General features: G+C 35.0%; 1 protein-coding gene across 8 annotated transcripts in view; it reads left to right on the forward strand.

Annotated features, from left to right (window-relative positions):
* Positions 1-21,036, forward strand: part of LOC131824150 (contactin-4) — a 938,389-nt gene that overhangs the window by 615,122 nt on the left and 302,231 nt on the right. For all 8 annotated transcript variants that reach the window (XM_059161541.1, XM_059161538.1, XM_059161545.1 and 5 more), the window contains 2 exons: positions 2,911-3,037; positions 10,847-11,022. In XM_059161541.1, the coding sequence (XP_059017524.1) occupies positions 2,911-3,037; positions 10,847-11,022 (303 nt within the window). The remainder of the gene's footprint in view (positions 1-2,910; positions 3,038-10,846; positions 11,023-21,036) is intronic.

Consider the following 21,036-nt stretch of genomic DNA (forward strand, 5'->3'; position numbering starts at 1 on the left):
GGATTTCCTTAGATGAAAACTGAAATACCACTCCCTTTATGCTAATGTTAATTTACAGGCAGCAAGCTTGGTTAACCAAGAGAAAATAAAAACTTTGGATGAAATGTGTTATTTATAGCGAATGCAAAGCATCATTATTATCAATTCTTGTTACAAAATACACAGAAAAAATGCCATTTTTGTTATTTAAGTATGGCATGGATACATTGAGAAATAGTACAGATGTTAATTCAGTCTCTCAGCTGCATCCTGGATAATCATTATTATGTTTTATTCTTACTTGGAATTACTAGTAATAGACTGTGTATTTCTGTATGAATTTCAAATCAGGGAACACCAATGAATTGAGATGATTGATATTATACACACACACACACACACGCACGCACACACACACACATAATTTTAGAATTGGGACAACAATAGAAATATTTCTCTCTTAGAGAAAAATCCAAGTGTGTAGCTATTAGTGATCTTGAGAGGGAACATTTGCTACTTAAATAGATACTTAAATAGATATGCCAAAAATTCACATAATTCTTCATATTTGAATTGAGCTAATCGTTGACCAGTATTTAAATTTGTTTCGAAACTATCTATATAATTGTTGAAAATTTGAAATGTATATATCTGTATTTTGAATTATCTGGTTTCAAACCATGAGTGTTAAAAAAAAAAAGTACATTCTTAGGTACTTTTTCATTCTATGCTTTTCAGTTATTTGGCAGTTCCTATTTTCTTTTTTAAGAGTTTTTTTTTTTTTTTTTTGACAGACAGATACCACAAGTAGGCAGAGAGGCAGGCAGAGAGAGAGAGGCGGGTAAGCGGGCTCCCTGCTGAGCAGAGAGCTCAATGTGGGGCTCAATCCCAGGACTCTGATATCAGGACCTGAGCCAAAGGCAGAGGCTTAACCCACTGAACTACTCAGATGCCCCATGATCCTGTTTTCTTTTGTTTAAGTCTCATTAATGAGAGATTTTATACATGGAGTACGGAGAGAGGATGGTGTAACAGTATAATTCATGTTATCTTTGAATGCATATTTTACATATATGTGCATATAAGTTCATGGGCAAATACTCAGGAATTCTTTCCCATTCTTAACTGGTATAGAACCACTGACTAAGTCCAGTCCTGTTATTTTGGAGATGAGAAAATTGAGGACTAAAGAGACTAAGTGATGGAGAGTTAGGTCATTGATTTAGTAGTTGACCCAAGGCATTGACTCTCAGTTCATGATTTGTCTGAATTCATATCCTGCCTTTTCTTACTACGAGGTCATTGGCTGTCCTTACTCCTCTATAATAAAATAGAATTCTGTTTCGTCATCTTATCTCCTTATATTTTATCTATCCCAAGTTCAACATATGGATTTTTTTTTTAAGCCTGGGTTGTAAACCTTCCAAGAAATTACCTTACTTCGTGTCCTCCACCAAGATTTCCAAGCCAGCTTTATTCTTTTTCCTCAATCCTGATACAACTGCATGAATTTACTCTCATCTTATCACTTATCAACAAAGGCTGGTTGTAAAGGCTTTCCAGGATAGCAGTTGCAATTCACACTCTTCAAAATAATCACACCTAAGTGGGGAGTGGATTGTCAGCTCCAGGGCAATATTCAGTATCATAGCCACTGGCCCTTCTTTCTGGAAATTCATTAGGCAATGCCTAAGTTAACTGAATGAATACATTAAAAAGTGAAAAAAAATTACACACAAATAGAACAAATCTTTAGTAATGATCTTCTGTGCATAAACTGCTGTACTTGGTATCAGAACATACCAAAATGTGTACATCATGATCTCAAGGAGCTTACAGTCCAAAACAGGACAAAACAAGGTACCAATACACCTGATAGAAAAAGAAAAGTGGCTACAGGGAGATATAATTGAAGAATCATGTGGTTCAAGGAAAAAGATAAAGGTCTACAAAAGCTTTCTAGGATAAAAAAAAATGAACTTGAACTAAATTTTGAAGAATGAAAATGGGTATGGGTGGTGAGATGCATTTTGACTATCTTTATTATGTGTGTATCTAGAAACAAGTACTCTCCACTGCTCTATACTGGTTTGTGGATTATTCTAGTCTTTAAACTTTATAGCTGTTTTGTGATAAAGTAAGTTTCATACATCTAGTCAGTGTTAATTGAGGGAAAGTATTCAGAAACTCATACATCATTGTATACTCATGTATTACTGAGCTAGCTATAGACTCATTTGAGTGTTAACTGAATTTGTGTGCTGAGTCACAGACGGTTCCGGCTGTATGATATTTACACGAAATCCCCATGTATGGATCCCTCGTAGGTTGGGGAAAAAAAGACAAAAACAAGCTGGTCATTTACCAGATAATTTGAGAATCATGACTCTAGGTTGTTCTTTACTTACATAGAGAATTTAAGAAACTTTTATACATATTTTAGCAGTACAGAGATGTTTCTCTTTATTAGTGTATGTATGAAATTATCATTGCTTGCTTCCATTTCTATTATCCCCTTACAGAGCAGAGAAATGTTTAGCTTTGTGACATTAGAAGGTCTCCCAGGGTAATAGCAGCACAAAAGAGCTATAGAAGGCACAAAACATAAACAAAGTAAAAGGCTAAGCAAAAGGCAGATAGAATAAAAAGTAAGAGGAGAGGAAAGGGAGGGTCAAGCATTCAGGAAGTTGTTAGTAAAAATAAATTGTCATTGTGAAATAGGAGAGTCTGTGTCTCCACTTCATTATAATCTACAAAGGATTAGTCTTCAGTGGGAAATTTCATCTAAGAAGCTGAAACTAAATCTGTTGTGTATTATTATTTTTTTGTTCTTATTTTATTGCTCTTATTTTCATTTTGTAGTTGTTTTCTGTTATTGTTTGCATTTGGAAGATATTCTTCATTTTGGGGCACTTGCCTCTCTCATTTCAGATGACTACGCACTGCATGGCCCTGTTTTTATTCAGGAACCAGGTCATACGATGTTCCCTTTGAATTCTGAGGAGAAAAAAGTGAAGCTCAACTGTGAAGTTAAAGGGAATCCAAAACCGCATATCAGGTTTGTTAATTTAAATCATGCGTTTCCTCGCATACGAGTTCTGTTATTAAAATCGACAAGTACTTATAGAGCACTAATTACTTAAAGTGCTTTTAAACAGGCATCATAGAATACCCCGAGAAACTAAAGAGATCTTTGTGTTCATGAAAGGTTTAGTGCTCAACTTCTGGCTGTACTGGGAATTAAATATCCTGTCTGACACCCTCACTGAAAGCCTAAATATTTCTTAACATATTTTTTAAAACACTTTTAACACCTGCACCAAAAAACTGGTATTAAAGTAAGAAGTACTCAGAAGTTAAAAAATAAATAAAATAAAAAATTTTTTAAAAAGTGGATTTAGAACCCAGAGAAGAAAACCAACCCCTAAAAGCAGGTTTTACCTTGAACTACGTGGACTAGAACTTTGGATTTTGCAGCTGCATACATAAAGCCTAGAATGGACCAAGACCAAGAGGAGAATCTAACATTAGCATACCTCCTAGGATAGACCTGGGACCTAAAGGCTACGTACTTAGAGTGCATGTAACAAGAAATACGCTTGCCTCCCCAAAGAACTATAAAGCAAAAATAATTCCTGTTTCAAACTTTGGTGCTAGTGGTCTTAATAGAAGATGAGACACAGCTGAAAGCAGAAGTAGTAAACTGCAAGGTATATCTGAAGAAATCATCCAAAGGCATCAGAACTGGGTAAAGAGAAGTAAAGGGAGAGAGAAAGAAAGAAAGAGGAGGGAGAGAGAGATACAGAGAAAGGGAAAGCCACACACAAAAAAAAAAGAGAGAGAGAGATTAATAGAAAATGTTTTTATATGTTTAATCAGAGTTCATAAGGAAAGGCAAGGGAGAATGAGGCAGAGACAATATTTTATGAGAAGGCTAAGAATTTTCCAAAGCCAAATAAAAATTCTTTGCTATAAGAGTGCTTGTTCAGTCAGTGAAACATGCAGTATTTTATTCTCAGGGTTGTGAGTTCCAGCCCCATGTTGGGTCTACATACAGATTACCTAAAAATAAAATACTTTTTTTAAAAAAGTAAAAAAAAAAAAAAAAATTCCAAGCTATATATTTAGGTAACCAAATGAATTTCAAGGAGTACAAATAAAAATAAAGCCTCATCTAGAATTATTATAGTGAAATAGCAGAACACCCAAGTTGAAGATACCATTCTATAAATAGTTAAGCTTATAACATAGATAACCTTCAAATAGAAGGCAGATTAGCATCTGACTTTTCAATAGAAACAAATCAAGACGGATGACAGTCTTCCATGTGCTGAGAGAGATTAATTATCAAATTTCTACATAGCAGAAGTATTTTTTTAAAAGGAGAACAAAAAAAATGTGTTCTCAGACATTCAGAAACTAAAGTTAGACTTCAGCAAGGGCACCTGGGTAGCTCAGTTAAGTGTCTGCCTTTAGCTCTGGTTGTGATCCCAGGGCCTAGGATCAAGTGTCATATCAGGCTCTTGCCAGGTTCCTGAAATCAAGCCCTGTTCATGGGGCTCCCTCTTCAGCGGAGAGCCTGTTTCTCCCTCTGCCTGCTCCTTCTCTCCCTCTCTTACTCTCTCTCAAATGAATAAAGTCTTTTTATAAAGAAATAAAGTTTGACTTCAACAGACATATTCACTAAAGAAAATTCTAGAAGATATAACTGAAACAAAATAAAAATGGTCCCAGGTAGAGTATCTGAGATAAAAGAACCAGTGGTAGTAACGCAAGTGGTAAATGTTAACATTTCCATCTTAAAACCAATTGCAATTACACTGAACAATAAAAATAATAACAATATACTGTCTTGTGGAGATAAAAATTAAAAATCATGATAATAATAAAAGTAAATTTTTAAAAGATATACTGCACAATGGATTTACATACATGGTTTAAAAAAGTGAAATAAAATTTGTCCCCTACCTAACCACATATACAGAGGCCAATTTAAGGTGACTGGAAGACCTGCACGGGACATACATGCTTTTAAAAGAAGATAGGCATACATATCCTTGACTTTGAAGGGAAGGAAATATTTCTCAAATATGACAGAAAAAGCACAAATCATAAAAGAAAATATTTAACTTCATTAACGTTGAGAACTTCTGTTCAACAGAAATACTGAGATGAGTAAAATTTCAAGCTTCCAACTGGAAGAAGATATTTTTAATACATGTCATTGGCAAAGAAATAATATCCAAAAATATTTTTTAAATCCCCACAAATCAAAAAGTAAAAACTGTTTTTTAGTAGCCTAGTAGAAACATTACTGAAAGATTTGATTAGGTACTTCTAAGAAAAGAAATATCACACATCCATGAAATAGATAGAAAGATTGTCAGTGCCATTAACAGAAACATACAAATTAAAACTGAAATGTCACATTCTTGCATGCGTACCAGATTAGCAGAAATTTAGAAAACTAAATTCAACATAATATAAATAAATATAACCTAGTATGTTCATACAAGGTAACCCCATGCAGTAGTGAAAATGATGAATTACAGCTACAGTATGATGGATCACAGGAACATAATTTCCAGCAAACAAAGCAAGTCACTAAAGAATGGTATAACTCCATATTTATAAGGTTCAAGAGCAGGTAAGACAGAGCAGTTGTTTAAGGATGCCAACATACTTGATAAAATCATAAAATCAAGGGAAAGAAAAAGACAAAATTAGAGGTTATAATTAACTATTGAGAAAGGGAGTCAGTAGATTCAGAATGGAAATTGAGACTTTAAAATATTACTTTCTTGAGAAACAGACCTTTATTGTCTTGTGACACTTTATAATGTTGGGGAGGATGAAATTTTCTTCTGTCTGAGATTCCTCTAGCTGCACTAAGAATTAAATTAACATAAGGCAGATTAACAGAAGAAAATCAAATTCAAATTCATATGTATGAGGAATCTACACAGACATGAAATTCCAAAGATAGGCAAAAATGTGGTATATATGTCATTCTGAACTAAGGAGAAGGGTGGGGTCAGGGTCTTGGAACTTCAGAGGGAAAGAGTGAAATTCACAGCAAGATAAAAAAGTAAATGTTTGGTAAATAAATGTTTGTTGGGCCACATGACTTCATATATCTCATATGTATGATTTTGCCTCTGTTTGCCTTTAATGATGAAACTTTAAGCTAATGATCAATATATAATAGTGTTTAGAAACCAAAATAATAGATAACATATGTCATAGTTTTGGGGAAGAAGAGATTGGATCATTAAGGATCCACAGAAGTGGGGTATGAACTGAGATATTTAGTTTGCAATTTGGCAGAAGATAAAGGACATCTTATATAAGTTAAAGGATTGGAGTATTAGTGTAGTAGAAATTATTTTAGAATTTAATTTGTGTGCCCATTCATTCATTCATTCATTCATCAACTATATCATCATTCACTACACCACCCAGTGTCTTTCAAATTCTGAGTTATGGGTGCATGGAACTGGCTCAGCAATTACCCAGGATAAGTAATTCTAGAGCTTCTACCCAAGAGTTCACCATAGTATCTCTCCTTGAATTGGGATATGGATTAGGATTCTGAAAATATGTGGTCCAGGAAAGGTATTTAAATCACTATAGTAAGTTACTGTATCAAACCACTATATTACTGGACACCACCCTAGGTCTAAGAAGTGGTGAAGGTCGCTGCAGAGCTATGCAGAGAGTATTGTGCTATCCTTGCTGTAAAGGATGTCCACGTTCTAGGGCATCCTGGAGAGTCTACTTCAGGATGCAAGGGGGAGGTACAGGGAAAGTTGCATAGAAAAGGAAATATTTAACTGAATTCAGAGGGCAAATGACGTTTTGCTATATGGATATTTTGCCAAAAGATGTGCATTACTGAAAGGGGGGAAAAAAACACTCTAATGGATATATAATTTATCATTCAAACCAGGACAGTTCTGAGAGTAAAAGGCCAGTGTTAATAATTATTCTAGGGCAGCAGGTGTAAAACCAGCACTGTCCCGGACAAACCAGAATGTGCATTTATTCTCCGCACACAGAATATGTTGAATTCAAGGTTAAATCAGATATTTTAAGATGTGTTATATAGTAAAAAATAAATGCGAGAGGCAAAGGTTTCTAAATACATAAAGGATGAGTTAAATGGGCCTATTTTTTAGCACAGAGCCAAGTGTAAGTTCAGATGTTAGCCTTAAATGAAAACAAATTTTGCAGCAGAATTTGGCAAGTTGCTGCTTCGTTTTTACCCCAAACTGTGACCTTTAATTAACATTGCTTTTGTAACATTGTGTTTCAAGATACTAGGGGCCTGCTTTGTTATTTAAAACAAGCAGTGGAACAGAAACCTATTATGTTTTTAAAGATTGCCAGGAAAAGCTGAGAAGAAAACTTTTAATCAAATGTACCTGCACTTGGTTACAGGGTACTGGGTTTTCCTTTATACCTTTGGCAGTTTCTCTGTAACGTAATAGCCAGTTGCTACCTGGGAGCTAAAAACTCCCTCATGCTGAAGGAAAGAGCAAGGGATAGAATGGAGAGATCAGGTATTTTCAGTGTGGCTATACTTTTTCCGTGCTCAGGCTGACTTTGAGGGGGACAAACGAGGAGAAATTCAAGGTGAACTCTACATGGGGATTTTCAGCATTAGGTGTTTCCGCAAACACCACAACTGACCTCTCTTCTTTGTGTTTATTCCCTCAACTGAGCCTTCTTTTTTCTTTGTTTCCTGCCCCTCAACTTTGAAAGGATTGACCTAGACCCAGAAAAATTTTAGAACTGTTGACTTTTGCCGACTTTCCTTGCATTCAAGTTTCTTAAGGACTTGTGACATTACTTATTGCACTCAGCTTCCCTTTCCAGACAGATGGGACATTCAGGTACTTGGCTGGAGTACTTCTACTGCGAAGTTTCTGTTCAACTTAGTTTATAAACAACAAATTTCAAGTCACAAAGGTCTTGCCCCTTCTTTCAGGTCAAATTGAGACCGTGAACAAAGAAAGAGGGTTTTATTGCAACAAATTCCACAGATAGCTTCCCAGCAAAGTCTGGAAAATTGTACCTCCCAGCACTTTATAGTGTCAGCTTTTAGTTGGGCTCAACTTACGGGACTCACTAATTCTCCTGACCCTAGGGAAAATCTCTCTTTGTTCCACATGGGCATTGTTTCTATTGCCAGTACTTAAAAGATGACTCAAACATTGAAAATAAACTGATTTTTCAAAGAGTGTTCCAGTATGGGATAAGATAAGGAATTCAGTGCAATCCACATTCAGTGGGAATGAACACTGACTTCATTGCAATAAAACTGGGTATAGTGCTTTGCAATCTCGTCTCAACTGCATTTCACAGCAAGCACATTTTCTAAATAATCTCTTTTCCTTTGCTATTTGTATGTAAAAGCAGGCAATAAAGTAGATTAAAGGACTTTCTGCAGAGCATTTAGGTTGAGATGACTAGTGTAGACAAACCTACAGAGGTGTTCTCATTATCCCCACAACCACTTTTCTAAAAAGGCTCACATGGTCCATTTCTAAATTCCACATTCTGCTTGCAGCTCACATTATATTGCAATTTCCTCTTTGAGTTCTTAGATTTGTCATATTAAATTGCTCGACTATCATTTGAAGTGAGAGTTATAGCCAAGACGTGATCAGCTGACTCAAAAAAAAAAAAAATGTCTAGGGCAGGCAGTCATTTTTAGAGATTCATGTGCGTATAGACCTGCTAAAATATAACCTGGCTTTCTCTTTTTATTGCTTATTGCTTTCATGCCTGTGTCAGAGCACAGAGAGAATTACTGTCAAGCTTAAAAACAATGTCTGTTTCTAATACCCATCTTCTTATAAACAAACACATAAAAAGCTATGTCCCACTTTGTGATTTTGACCTAGCTTTCCTGCCCCTCATGTTTCTAAATTTTTATATTTCGAAGACATAGATGTGAACAAACATACAACACCATACTGTGAGGGGCTAGAATGTTTCATAAACTGTGCATGCTCAAAGCTAAAATATACAGCGGAGAAGTAAAATATGTAGTCAGGTTCCACAGACATTTATTGAGCACAAGGAAAGTGTCAAGGTCTAGATTGCTAAAGGGACAATGCAAAAGAGATCTAGGCAAATTATCTACAGTGAAGGCGGAATTGCTCTGTAATAGAGCAGAGAGACTCCTGTAGGAGATTGTGGAAAACTTTGATTAATTTTGAGTAGGAATATAGAAAATGACTTCATTGGAAGAGGTGTGATTTAAAATTGACCTTGAAGTATGAGAGAGATCTTGACAGAAAGAAAAGAATCCTCCTTAAACTTCTGTTTTGTGGATACCAAATATCCAAAATCTTGAAACAAACTGCCTTGCATTTTTTCATTTAAATCCTTTTACATGTACGCAGAAGCCATAATACTCCAGAATGTTATGAGAGGATGCACAATGAGCGTGTATGTACAATTATACATTTCTTTTAAAGATTTTATTTATTTACTTGACAGAGATCACAAGTAGGCAGAGAGGCAGGTAGAGAAAGAGAGGAGGAAGCAGGCTCCCTGCCGAGCAGAGAGCCCAATGCCGGACTTGATCCCAGGACCCTGAGATCATGACCTGAGCTGAAAGCAGCGGCTTAACTCTCTGAGCCACCCAGGCACCCCAAATATACATTTTTAATGGGTTTTGTTTGTTTTTTACTGATTGAAGGAGATTAAAATGGAAGTCTCTCATTCTTTAGTCTTATTATTGTTTCTTACCAATTTCCTTTGTACTTCAGTGTTTTCTTATTTTTTGGTCTCTCAATGTAAATGTTACTGTGAGACTGTTGATATTTCAGAAGTTTCAACTATGATATTTTCATTACCCCGTATTTGTGTAGAACTTGGGAGGGAAGGGGAGAAAAAAATAAGATACATAGTCACTGAATTATATTAGCTTAAAAGTTCCTAAGTATTCAAAGGAAGGCAATTTTATTAAAATAAGCTCTTTTTTAGAATGTTATTGGCTGCAAAAAAAAAAAAAAAAAAAGAGGAAGAAGAAGAAGACGAAAGAAAAAGAGAAAGAAGTAGATCCTGTTAGTAAAGCTTTACTGTTTAAATGTGTGAGTCCCGGTAAAATGTATTTATAGGGCCAAACACTAGAGCAAAATACAATAGATGATTCAAGGAAACAAAGAGAAGAACAACAAAACTCTCTTTGCCTCTGTTACCTAATTACCTGATCTCAGTTTACTGGGATGGCTGATTGATGATTGAGTGCCATTACTAAGAAGATCCTCAAAGTGATCCATGGTTAAGACTAGTTTGGTCCCTAAGACAGCTCTAGATCAATAGAGTTCCTTTGCTTTGCAGTTAGCCATTTCAGTCATATTAAGGACCAAATCAAAGCAACTCTGCTGCAATTTCATCAAATACTAAGCAATCTACCTGAAAGTGGTGTATTCTGTCATCTGTATAGACCCATTTAAAGAATAACTACAAACTTGGAGAAGGGAGGAAAAAAAAAAAGATTAACTTCAAACTAGAAAAAGGACTTTGGCTAAGAAACCCTATTTGAAGAAAGTTATACAAGATGCAATGGGGATTAAAAAAAAAAAAAGTGAAGTGTGTGTAGTATCAGATTAGCCAAAAAAGGAGGTATTAAAATTTTAATATCATTGTTTACTGTAACAGACATGCTCTTTCCATGGCAGTTGTCAACCATTGCTGAATACTTTCTTTCTTTCTTTTCTTTTTTTTTTCCCATGGTTGAGAAAGTCACAGATGATATTTCCTGCTGTTGATAGTTTTTATATCTTTTATGTGATTCAGAAATATTGATTAATATTACAAGGCTTTACCTACTGGCATTTCTATACTATAGGTGGAAATTAAATGGAACAGATGTTGACATTGGTGTGGATTTCCGCTACAGTGTTGTTGAAGGCAGCTTGTTGATCAATAACCCCAATAAAACCCAAGATACTGGGACGTACCAGTGCATAGCAACAAACTCATTTGGAACAATTGTTAGCAGAGAAGCAAAGCTTCAGTTTGCCTGTAAGTAGCAATTACATCATGCTGCAAATGTAACTTTGAGTTTTGGTACCATTAAGCCTTTAAAACAGTTTTTTTTTTTTTTTTTAATCTAACAGATTTTAATTTGTTATGTGATCTTCACCTTATTTTCGTATTTGGGAAATATCTTGTTAATAGGATAAATTGTAAATCTAACTAGATAGATGTATTCTGCTTTTAAAAGGTTGAATACAGTTTGATTATTTGATAGTTTGTTATGAGACTCTCTGTACAGTTCACACGCACTCAAATTTATACATAAATTTACATAGCTAGAAATTACACACATAAACCCACACACATTATAGAGTGTGTATAAGCAAGCAATTGAACTGCCAGTAATAGTCAATTTGAGAAGTATTTAATCATAAAGCTCAGAGTTTCAAAAAAAAGTTGGTAGTCTATTAATCCTATAATTCTCCAGTTTTTTTCTTGTTTTATAAATTAGGAAAATTTTTTTTAAAGATTTTATTTATATATTTGATAGAGAGAAATCACAGGTAGACGGAGAGGCAGGCAGAGAGAGAGACAGGGAAGCAGGCTCCCTGCTGAACAGAGAGCCCGATGCGGGACTCGATCCCAGGACCCTGAGATCATGACCTGAGCCGAAGGCAGCGGCTTAACCCACTGAGCTACCCAGGCGCCCCTAAATTAGGAAAATTTTTAAAACCACTAGATTAACAACAAAAAGTAGAGACAAAGTGTTAGCTTCTACATTATACCTTTTATACTTTCAGTTTAGAACATTTAAAAAATAAATCACCATATCTTAAGACCATCATCTAATAAAAGTTCATGAACATATCAAAGAAAGTGGAATTTAGAAATAGCAAGTTGAAAATTAAATCCACAGGCAAGAACAGTGAGTACACATTTGAGTATGGATGTCTTTGAGCGTTGATGTTCAACTACATTTTTAAGGGTTTTTGTATTTGCATATGCTTATACATTTCCTTGTGTAAAATCCCAACTCATACAGCAGTGCATTAATGTCAAAGGTTTCATAATTACAAAGTCTGTTGGCAGTAACACTGTAGAATATTCTCATTAACATAATCCTCTCTAGGAACTCAACATCAAATATATCTAATATCCAGTACTAGATCTATTATTGCCATCAGGTGGCATTTTTACTAGTTAAGAAATGAGTTTTCTGAGTATTAGATATATATAGGATTCCAAGATCATTTTGTTTGTGAATATTTCTTAATAGAATCTTCCAAATATTCTTAGGTATGCAGAATAATAGAAGGATAATATGTCCAATTGAGTGTTATAGAACCAAACTCTTTCTCTTGGTTTAATGCAAGTTTGATACCTTTACCTATTTTTTAGGAATGACAAGTGAATTTCATTAGGTTCCTTTTGAAAAGTATTCTTAGACTCTTTGATTCTCGGAGTAGGGTGGTCTCTGCATTCAGTGAGATTACTTCTTTGATTTTTGGAATTCATAGAAGAAATTTTTAAGATCGCAGTAGTAACAACAAAAAATAAAGGTTGTCATAGCACTACCAAGCCTATCTTTCTAATTTATAACATTTGGAAAAACAAATTACCAACTGTTAAGACTATCCTTTTTTAAGAGTCCAGGCATTTCTACTACCAAAACTATCCAAAAGACAGAATATCATGTTTGAGGGTTGTCATTTAATTACATTCTATTAGCCTAAGGAAAAGCTCTAACACTCGTTTTGTGGCTGAGTTGGCCTGAGGACCAGTGTTTGGAGCCCACCTTGCTTATCCCACTTAATGGGTAATATAGGCAACCTGGTACCTTAAGAATCCATGACTGATTATTGTTCAGCCTTAAAAATTCTAAAATCAGGGGCGCCTGGGTGGCTCAGTGGGTTAAAGCCTCTGCCTTCAGCTCAGGTCATGATCCCAGGGTCCTGGGATCGAATTCCGCATCGGGCTCTCTTCTCCACAGGGAGCCTGCTTCCTCCCCTCTCTCTCTCTGCCTGCCTCTCTGCCTGCTTGTGATTTCTCTCTCTCTGTCAAATAAATAAAATCGTAAAAAAAAAAATTCTAAAAAGAATTTTACCTATTCATCACAAAGCATTCTGACCCATGGTAGACTGCTCTACTTTTTCAAAACTATAAAAACAAACCCAACATCGTGTTCTTAAAATTGAGCTAAATATCTGAATTTCCATCATTCTAACTCCCAAGCCTTGCTCTAGGATTCTGGTTAGGCTTCAAATACGTGAAAACATGATCATGTTTAATTGTTGTCTTCTCCAAGCAGTAAATCTACAACCATCTTCTTCATGACACACACATTTATGTTAATTTATCTATTAAATTGTGACCATATCAAAATGCACCCAATTCTATGCATGCGCCCTGACCTTTGCAGAGGACAGTTGGAAAAGCAGTAGCCCACAATGTGAACTTCTTTTTCAGTGAATGCAGCTGACATTGATATTCATCTTATTTTAAAGCCCCAGTCTCACATTGTAACCTTATTTTGAACATACAGTCCTATAAAATCTGAGGATTGATTTTTTATGAATGTCTATTAATCCCAAGCTACCCAACCATGTTATTTTATTAACCTAAATTCAGCATATTATATTTACCCCTATTAAATTCACCTTCTGAGTGGTGACCCTTTGTTCCCTCGCAGTTGAAATTGTTTTATATCTTTTTTTTAATCTGACATATTGATTGTCCTCCTACTTTAATGTCAGCAGAAAATTTGATAAGCATGTGTACATTCAAATAATTGATACAACATGTTGACCAGGGCAGGGCAGCATGCCAACACAGAACTTCCACTGAGACAAGATGAGACTGAACTTTTAAATCAATATTCTTTGCATATTCTTGTTTAGTTAGCTACACATTTTCCCACACATACTGTAGTTGGACCCCAGTTTCTCCTATGTATTCTTTAAGTAGTGAGAATCTTTGCCAAATGGCTTGGTAAAATCAAGATGTATTATTTTTTTCTTCCATACCCCTCCTACCTGGTCTCTATGCAACTTCCCTACATCTTCTTTAACCATTTGTCATAAAGCAGGCCGATTCATCTTTTAAACATGTAAATGAGATCATTCCACTTTGCTGTTTTATGCATTCTGCTGCACTAGAATAAATCTCAAATTCATTACCATGGGCTCATTTTAATTTCTTGAAAATGAGAATCTCTCTTTTGTACTGGAGCCTTGATACTTTCATTCCCTTTGCTTTACATGCTTTTCTCATGATACTTTACATGCTCATTTTCATGATCCTTCCTTCTAAATTTAGGTAGAGCTTCTTCCTAGGAGAAAGTTTTCACATCACCCTGTCTAACCTAAGAAGGGATTCCCATCATTTCTGTTTTTCTCTTCTGCTTACCTTCTTCCAGCCTTCTACTTCTATATAACATCCTCTGTTTCGTTTATTAGGACTTAATACAACCTAGCATGATTTTGTGTATTTATTTTCCCTCATCGTTTAATCACTGCAATAGAGTCTAAGTTCCAAGAGAATTGAGACTAGCTTGTCTGCAAAGTCTAGGAGACTTTATATGTATGAATAAAGGATTTCCTTAATTTGTTTCCTCTTTAGTGACACAAAAAAGAAAATATATGTATAAAATTATTTGAGGGATGATGTATTTTTATAAACTCATACCCTTTATATTTTAATCATTTTCTAGAATCCAGCCTAATTGATCTTAACTCTGCAGTTTCTAGACTTTTTTCTTCCTATCCTTTTAACATTAATTTTATAAAAAGATGATGCCTTTATTCAAAAACCTATTTAAATAGTTTAGAATAAAATACTTTTCTTCAGTGATGTAAGGGGAAGCATGACAATGGCATCTCTAATGTTACTAATTGCTTTCACCCCAAACATCTTCATAATGAGCGAGGGGAAAAAATATTGTCTTCTGATGATACTTACTGCACCCTAATGTGCAAGTTAAAATACTTCATTTTTAATCATATGATTTTATGGCTGAAACAGAACTTAAAATATTCCTGGCCTATATCATTTTAAAAATGCAAATTAAGATTAGAGTAACTGAATTACTCATGGTTATTTACACAGTAAATAAGTGATAGCCAAGGAAAACCAGCCTCTGCTCCTAGTTCAGTGCACCCTTGATAAGAAAACATGACTTCATCTTTATCATGACATAGCTTCAAGTCTCATTTTTATACTTTATATAAATTCATCTATATGACAATCTTATAAGGTATACATTGTTTATGGATGATTTTTAAATCTTATAATGCTGCTATATAGACATAATTTGATAGTCTCTTGTATTTAGCATTTTTAAAGAATGAATTAATTCACATAAGCAAAAAGTCTCGTTAATGGAGATGATTCCTTTCAGAACCTACTCCTCCCCACCATTTTTTTCATTCAATATCGTTAGGCTGAAAATCCTTCCTTATTAAAAAGGCATAGCATAATTTAAGTCACTCTTGATGAGATGGGGACATTTTCATGAGCATACATTATTGTAATGCAATTTGGATCACATTTTGTTTTTCAGTTCTCCTGCAATATTAAGCCATTAGCATTCATTTTTCTTGCTGTCACAAGACTACTATACACCTTTCACTATTTACTCCTTCTATTATACCAAGGGCTACAAAACCTCATTGATTAATTTATCAGGGTTGGGACACCTGCATGGTTCAGTCAGTTAAGTGTCAGACTCTTGATTTCGGCCCAGGTCATGATGCCAGGGTTGTGGGATCAAGTCCCACATCAAATATCTGCTTGGAATCCTCTCTCTTCCTCTCCCTCCCCCTCTGCTGTCTCCCCACTCGTGCACCTGCACTGTCTCTCTCTCTCAAATAAATTAATATTATCTTTGAAAAAAAATTTTTTTTATAGGAGTCTACCCAGTACCCAGACCTTAGTAAACTTGCAATAATAGTTGTTAAACAAGTAAGAGTGGATGTTAAACTCATCAGGCCATATTTGGGTCATGATTTGAACCACTGAGTTCAAAGACTTTCTGATGATCCTTTGAGAGTGTTTTGGAAGTGGGTGCAAGCATTTCCACCCTGAAGTGGAAGATATTATGTGGAAGACAACTGATGTGTTATTCCAGATAAGGGTATATGTTGGGACAGGAGGCTTTAGCCTAAAAAAATATTGTTCATGCATGGAATACGTCAAACATGTCATCCGACTCCTGAAAACTTGGCAGAGTATACTTAGCTTTTCAGTACAATATTTTAGGAATAGCCTTGCTTTAATCTTCCCTCCATCCAAGGAAAAAAGCAAGTTGAATGATCCTTCATTCTTACATAGACAGCTGAATCAGAAGATAAGGCAGGAATGGAGGGAATTTCAGTTCATTATTTCCACCGCTTAATGGTGGGGCTATTTCAAGAGGCTTCTATGCAGTATGAAGGGCTACAGCCTCATCATTCTCGCCGCCCACTCCCTGCAGATGAGTATCCCAAGTTAAATCTGTTCGAGAGTCATTGTGCATGGTAATTCAGTAGGGCATTTTTTTCTCAGACATATGGACATCTAGTTTTTAAAGTAAATTATATGACATACTTATATACTTAGAAAAATAATCATAAAACTATTTTTAACAATTGATTATGTGGGTTTGAGAAGCTAAGATATTATATTGCCCAAGTTTAAGTGGAATAGAGTGCTATTTATTGTTCCGCTTCACTTTTGGTGTCTGTAATGTTTCTAAAATTCAGATATCTCATCGACATTGGGAAGATAACCATAGTTAGCTCTTAGGGTTGTTATGAAGACTAAATTATGCAGCATATACAAAGTCCCAGAATATTTTCTTGCTTGAGAAAGCTATATAATAACTTTCTCTACTTTTCTTTCTGTCTTTTCTTCCCTGTCCTTCTCTTTCCCTCCCTTTTCTTTTTAAAATAAAAATAATAATCAACGTTTGTTTATTTTTCTGCATTCTTTTTTTTTCAACTTTCAAAAAATGTAAGTAGACACTTAGTTTACATTGGAAAGTTTAAATTTTTTATATTTCTAAAGTAATATATAATGCAAAAGCCATATATAATGTGTGTGTATATATATGTGTATAGAAAGATTGAGAGGCACAGAGAAATTTAAAAAATCAATTCCTATTTCACCCATCCCTGTTCCTATCTCCCCTCTGGTAACCATCAGTTTATAACTAACATTTATTAACAGCTTAGGTATAATGGATAAGATCACAAGCTCTGGAGTTAAATTCCTTGCTTTGAAATTCAGCCCCTTCTATAGCCTTGTGACCCTGGACAAGATACTTCTCTCTGCCTCAGTTTCTTTCTCCATAAGATGGGGTTAATAACCATACTTCCTTTGTTGTAAGGGTCAAATAAATTAATCCCATTAAAATTCCCATATCATTGTCTGGTACACACTAAGGATTTAATAAATGTTAGCTATTATTATAGTATTTATTATAATTTTATTACACTATCAGATTTTATGCTAAGGACTTTGAAAGCATTGTCCTGTTTAGTTCTTAATATAACCCAAGATTGTCTTATAGATGAATTTATACAAAATATAAAAATAGACTTGAAACTAAGAAGTGTTAGATAAAGATGAAGGGATGTTTTCTTATAAATTAAGGTGGATCTAAAGCAGAAGCAAGCAAGTGTGCACTGAACTAGGTGCAGAGGCTGGGTATTTTTATTTCACAGGTGAAGAATCTGAGAATTAGTGAAATGAGAGAACTTTCACTGAGGTTGCAGTGGGAGGAGGGGAAACCTTAGGGACCTGACCTCCTAATTCCTGAGCAGACACCCATTACATGGAATTTGTCAAGTGTGGTTCCCTCATGATACCTAAAATTAAACTTTCCTAGTGGAATTCATGTTCAAACATAGATTTGGGTGGGTGATAACATGTTTCCTTTAGAGACACAAACTTGGAATTTTTAATGTGTTTTGTAACCTTTAATATAGTATCTCCATCATTAATTTTTTTTGTTTTTGATTTTTTAGTTGTAACCTTCCTTGATGTCATCATGATGTTGATTTACTGTTAACATCTAAAAGCATAATGTTGTGTAGTGCAATTATGCATACATTTGTGACTTTAATTTTAATATAATTGTTTTCAGGTTCCATAATGAGAATAATTAATAACAATATTTCTGCTCTAAAAGTTAAAATGCAAATTCTCAATTTATTATAAGTAGGTTATAAAACATTCTGAATATTGAGATTTTATGGTAAATAACCCTGGGTTCGTAAACTGTATGTCCCCAAGCAGTAAATGACATATTATTATAAGCTTTCTTACTCCCATATAATTCCCCCCCTACACGTGAAAAAGATTCTTTAAATATAGATTATTATGAAGAGCTTCCAAGGGAATAATACAGTAACTCTAGATTTTAGCCCATCAAACTCGATTGCTTCATAAACATTGTTTGGGGCCTTCATCCTAGAGGATTAGCTGTTTTACATTAATTCAGATCTTCAGAACAAAAAGTCTTAACACTCTTCATCATCTCAGGTCATGGATGACAATAATTCATACATAAGTATCTCCAGATTGCTTATGGTAAAATTAAATCATGTAACAAAAATCCAGTTGCCTGTAGAGAAACTGGTGTTGTCTTGGCCACTGGCGAGATGATGTTCTTTGAAGGAAGCCCTTGAATGTTACCTATACTGATCTCTGTTGGTACCTTGTCTGAGGTGGGAAAAGAAACCAGACTCGTACACTACACTACCTCCTGAACCTACATTAAGGAGAAGGAGATTGAAGAGGGAAAAGATGATAAAAGAAGAAGAAGAAGGATGGAGATGATAAGTGAAGGGGTCCCTTAGGTGCAGAAGCCACTCCATTTTGGCCTTCCTATGACCTCAAGCAGTGTATCTACAAGGGTAAAGTAACGCAATAAACCAATCCATTCTAAGGTTAATTTCATTTAGCTTTAGCAATTAAGTGGCAGCCAACATTTTTTATGGTGAAAATATTTCACTGATGAACAGAAGCTGATTAGATGTTCTCATTGAAATAGATCTTTCTAATTGCTGCCACAGTGAGCTTTGTGTGAGTTCTCCTTAACTTGGACACCCTCTGACAACTGCAGTGCTGATGGTAATAAAAACTAGAAAAATGTATTAAATTTAGAATATTGCACCATGTTCAAACTGGGGCTTTTGGCAACCTGGTTTTTCAGCCTTGATTATTGCTTCTCTTCACAGTAAATTTCAAATGTTCATTGCTTTTAATATTCAATAATTAGTGTATCTTTCATAGCCAAAGAATTAAATGTGCAGTCAATCCGAACAATTACTGGGGGTTTGAGAGATGGCCAAACCCATGACTGGCTTGACTTATTTTTAATTAGCAAGTCTGTTTAAATAAGCTAACTTTTGTTTCTGAGCAATAAAATGTTGATGGATGATTGTTTGGATAAATAATTTGTGAATATTTAGATCAATTAAAACTTAATCAATTAAGAAATATTTGGACGGTAAAACTGAAAACACTTATCAAGGCAGGGCTTAGACTCTCAATAAAGGAGTACATTTTTCTCATTGAATAGTTAGAAGCATTTAAACCAAGCCTTGCTAAGTTTCTGAAAGGTACTGTCACTTAGTATAGTATTACAAAGACATTATTGGTGATAATCAAAGTCTCTAGAAGATCTTATAATATAAACATTAAGAACTAGGCAGATATGGCCATGCTATATGGGTTCTTAGTGATGTGTATAGTTGTGAGTTCTGGTATAATTAATAACTGAAATTCACAGGTATACAACATAATTGTCCTTTTATTTTTTTTTCTGTCCCTTCTATGAAATCTATTATTGTACAGATAACAGTTAGTTATGGTTTTGTTAGGTATTTCTTCTTCCACTCATCCCACCATCCAATTTGGGGTCTACATGACTGACAGAGAGTTAATGACTAAATGAATGAAATGTGCAGATTTTTAAAAAATCAAGAATATTTTAAGAATACTGTTTACCTGAAAATTGGGAAACAAGACCAGATGGGGGTCCAAAGATTATTAATCAGACAGTACTTAATCAGTCACCTTAATCAGTCACCAAAGTTGGGGCATCTGAGTTGCTCAGTGGGTTAAGCCACTGCCTTCGGCTCAGGTCATGATCTCAGGGTCCTGGGATTGAGCCCCGCATTGGGCTCTCTGCTCAGCGGGTAGCCTGCTTCCCCCCTCTCTCTCTGCCTGCCTCCCTCTCTGCCTACTTGTGATCTCTCTCTCTCTCTCTGTCAAATAAATTAATAAATAAAATCTTTTAAAAAAAAAGTCACCAAAGTTAAAAAAAGTTAAAAATTAACACTTTGGATATTAACTAAAAAATAACAAGTTACTAAAATATTATCACTTTCTGTTTCACTGAATTCAGTCAACAAATGTTAAAATGATTTTTATTGTTTTTCCAGCTTAATTTTTAGAAAACAAGGATTCAGTCTTACCTCCTTACCCACTCTTAACTGTGCTTTATGTTTGACTGAAGTTTTGGTGAACAATCAGGTGTCCTCATTCCTTTGAAAAAGGGGGAAATTTCTGACCGGCAGAAAGTGTCAACTCTAAGGAATCACTCTAATTATGTCACTGTCCATTCTTTCTCAAGAGTTTTTGTTTGAGAGGTTATGATATTATAGTAGATACATACTCAGTTATGGTTCAGAATTCAAAATCTAATAGACTACCTCTAGTGGATTGAATGGTAACTCACCCAATGTCTTACCCATCTACAACCTGTAAATGTGACCTTATTTGGGAAAAGTGTCTTTTTTATTGTAAATTAAGGATCTCAAGGTGAGATCATCCAGAGTATGCAGTTGGACCATTAATCCATGACAGGGGTCCTCCTAACAGACAGAGGAGGAGACACAAGGAGGAGAAGACAATGTGACCATGGAGGCAGAGATTGTAGTGATGTAGCCAAGGAATATCAAGGATTGCCAACAGCTATCAAGAGCTGGAAGGACAAGGAAAGAGTCTCCCCTAGAGCCTTCACAGTGAGCAAAGCCTTGCTAAGACCTTGATTTTAGACTTCTAGCCTTCTGA

This window comes from Mustela lutreola, chromosome 2, assembly GCF_030435805.1.
Source record: "Mustela lutreola isolate mMusLut2 chromosome 2, mMusLut2.pri, whole genome shotgun sequence".
In the NCBI taxonomy this organism is placed as follows: Eukaryota; Metazoa; Chordata; class Mammalia; order Carnivora; family Mustelidae; genus Mustela; species Mustela lutreola.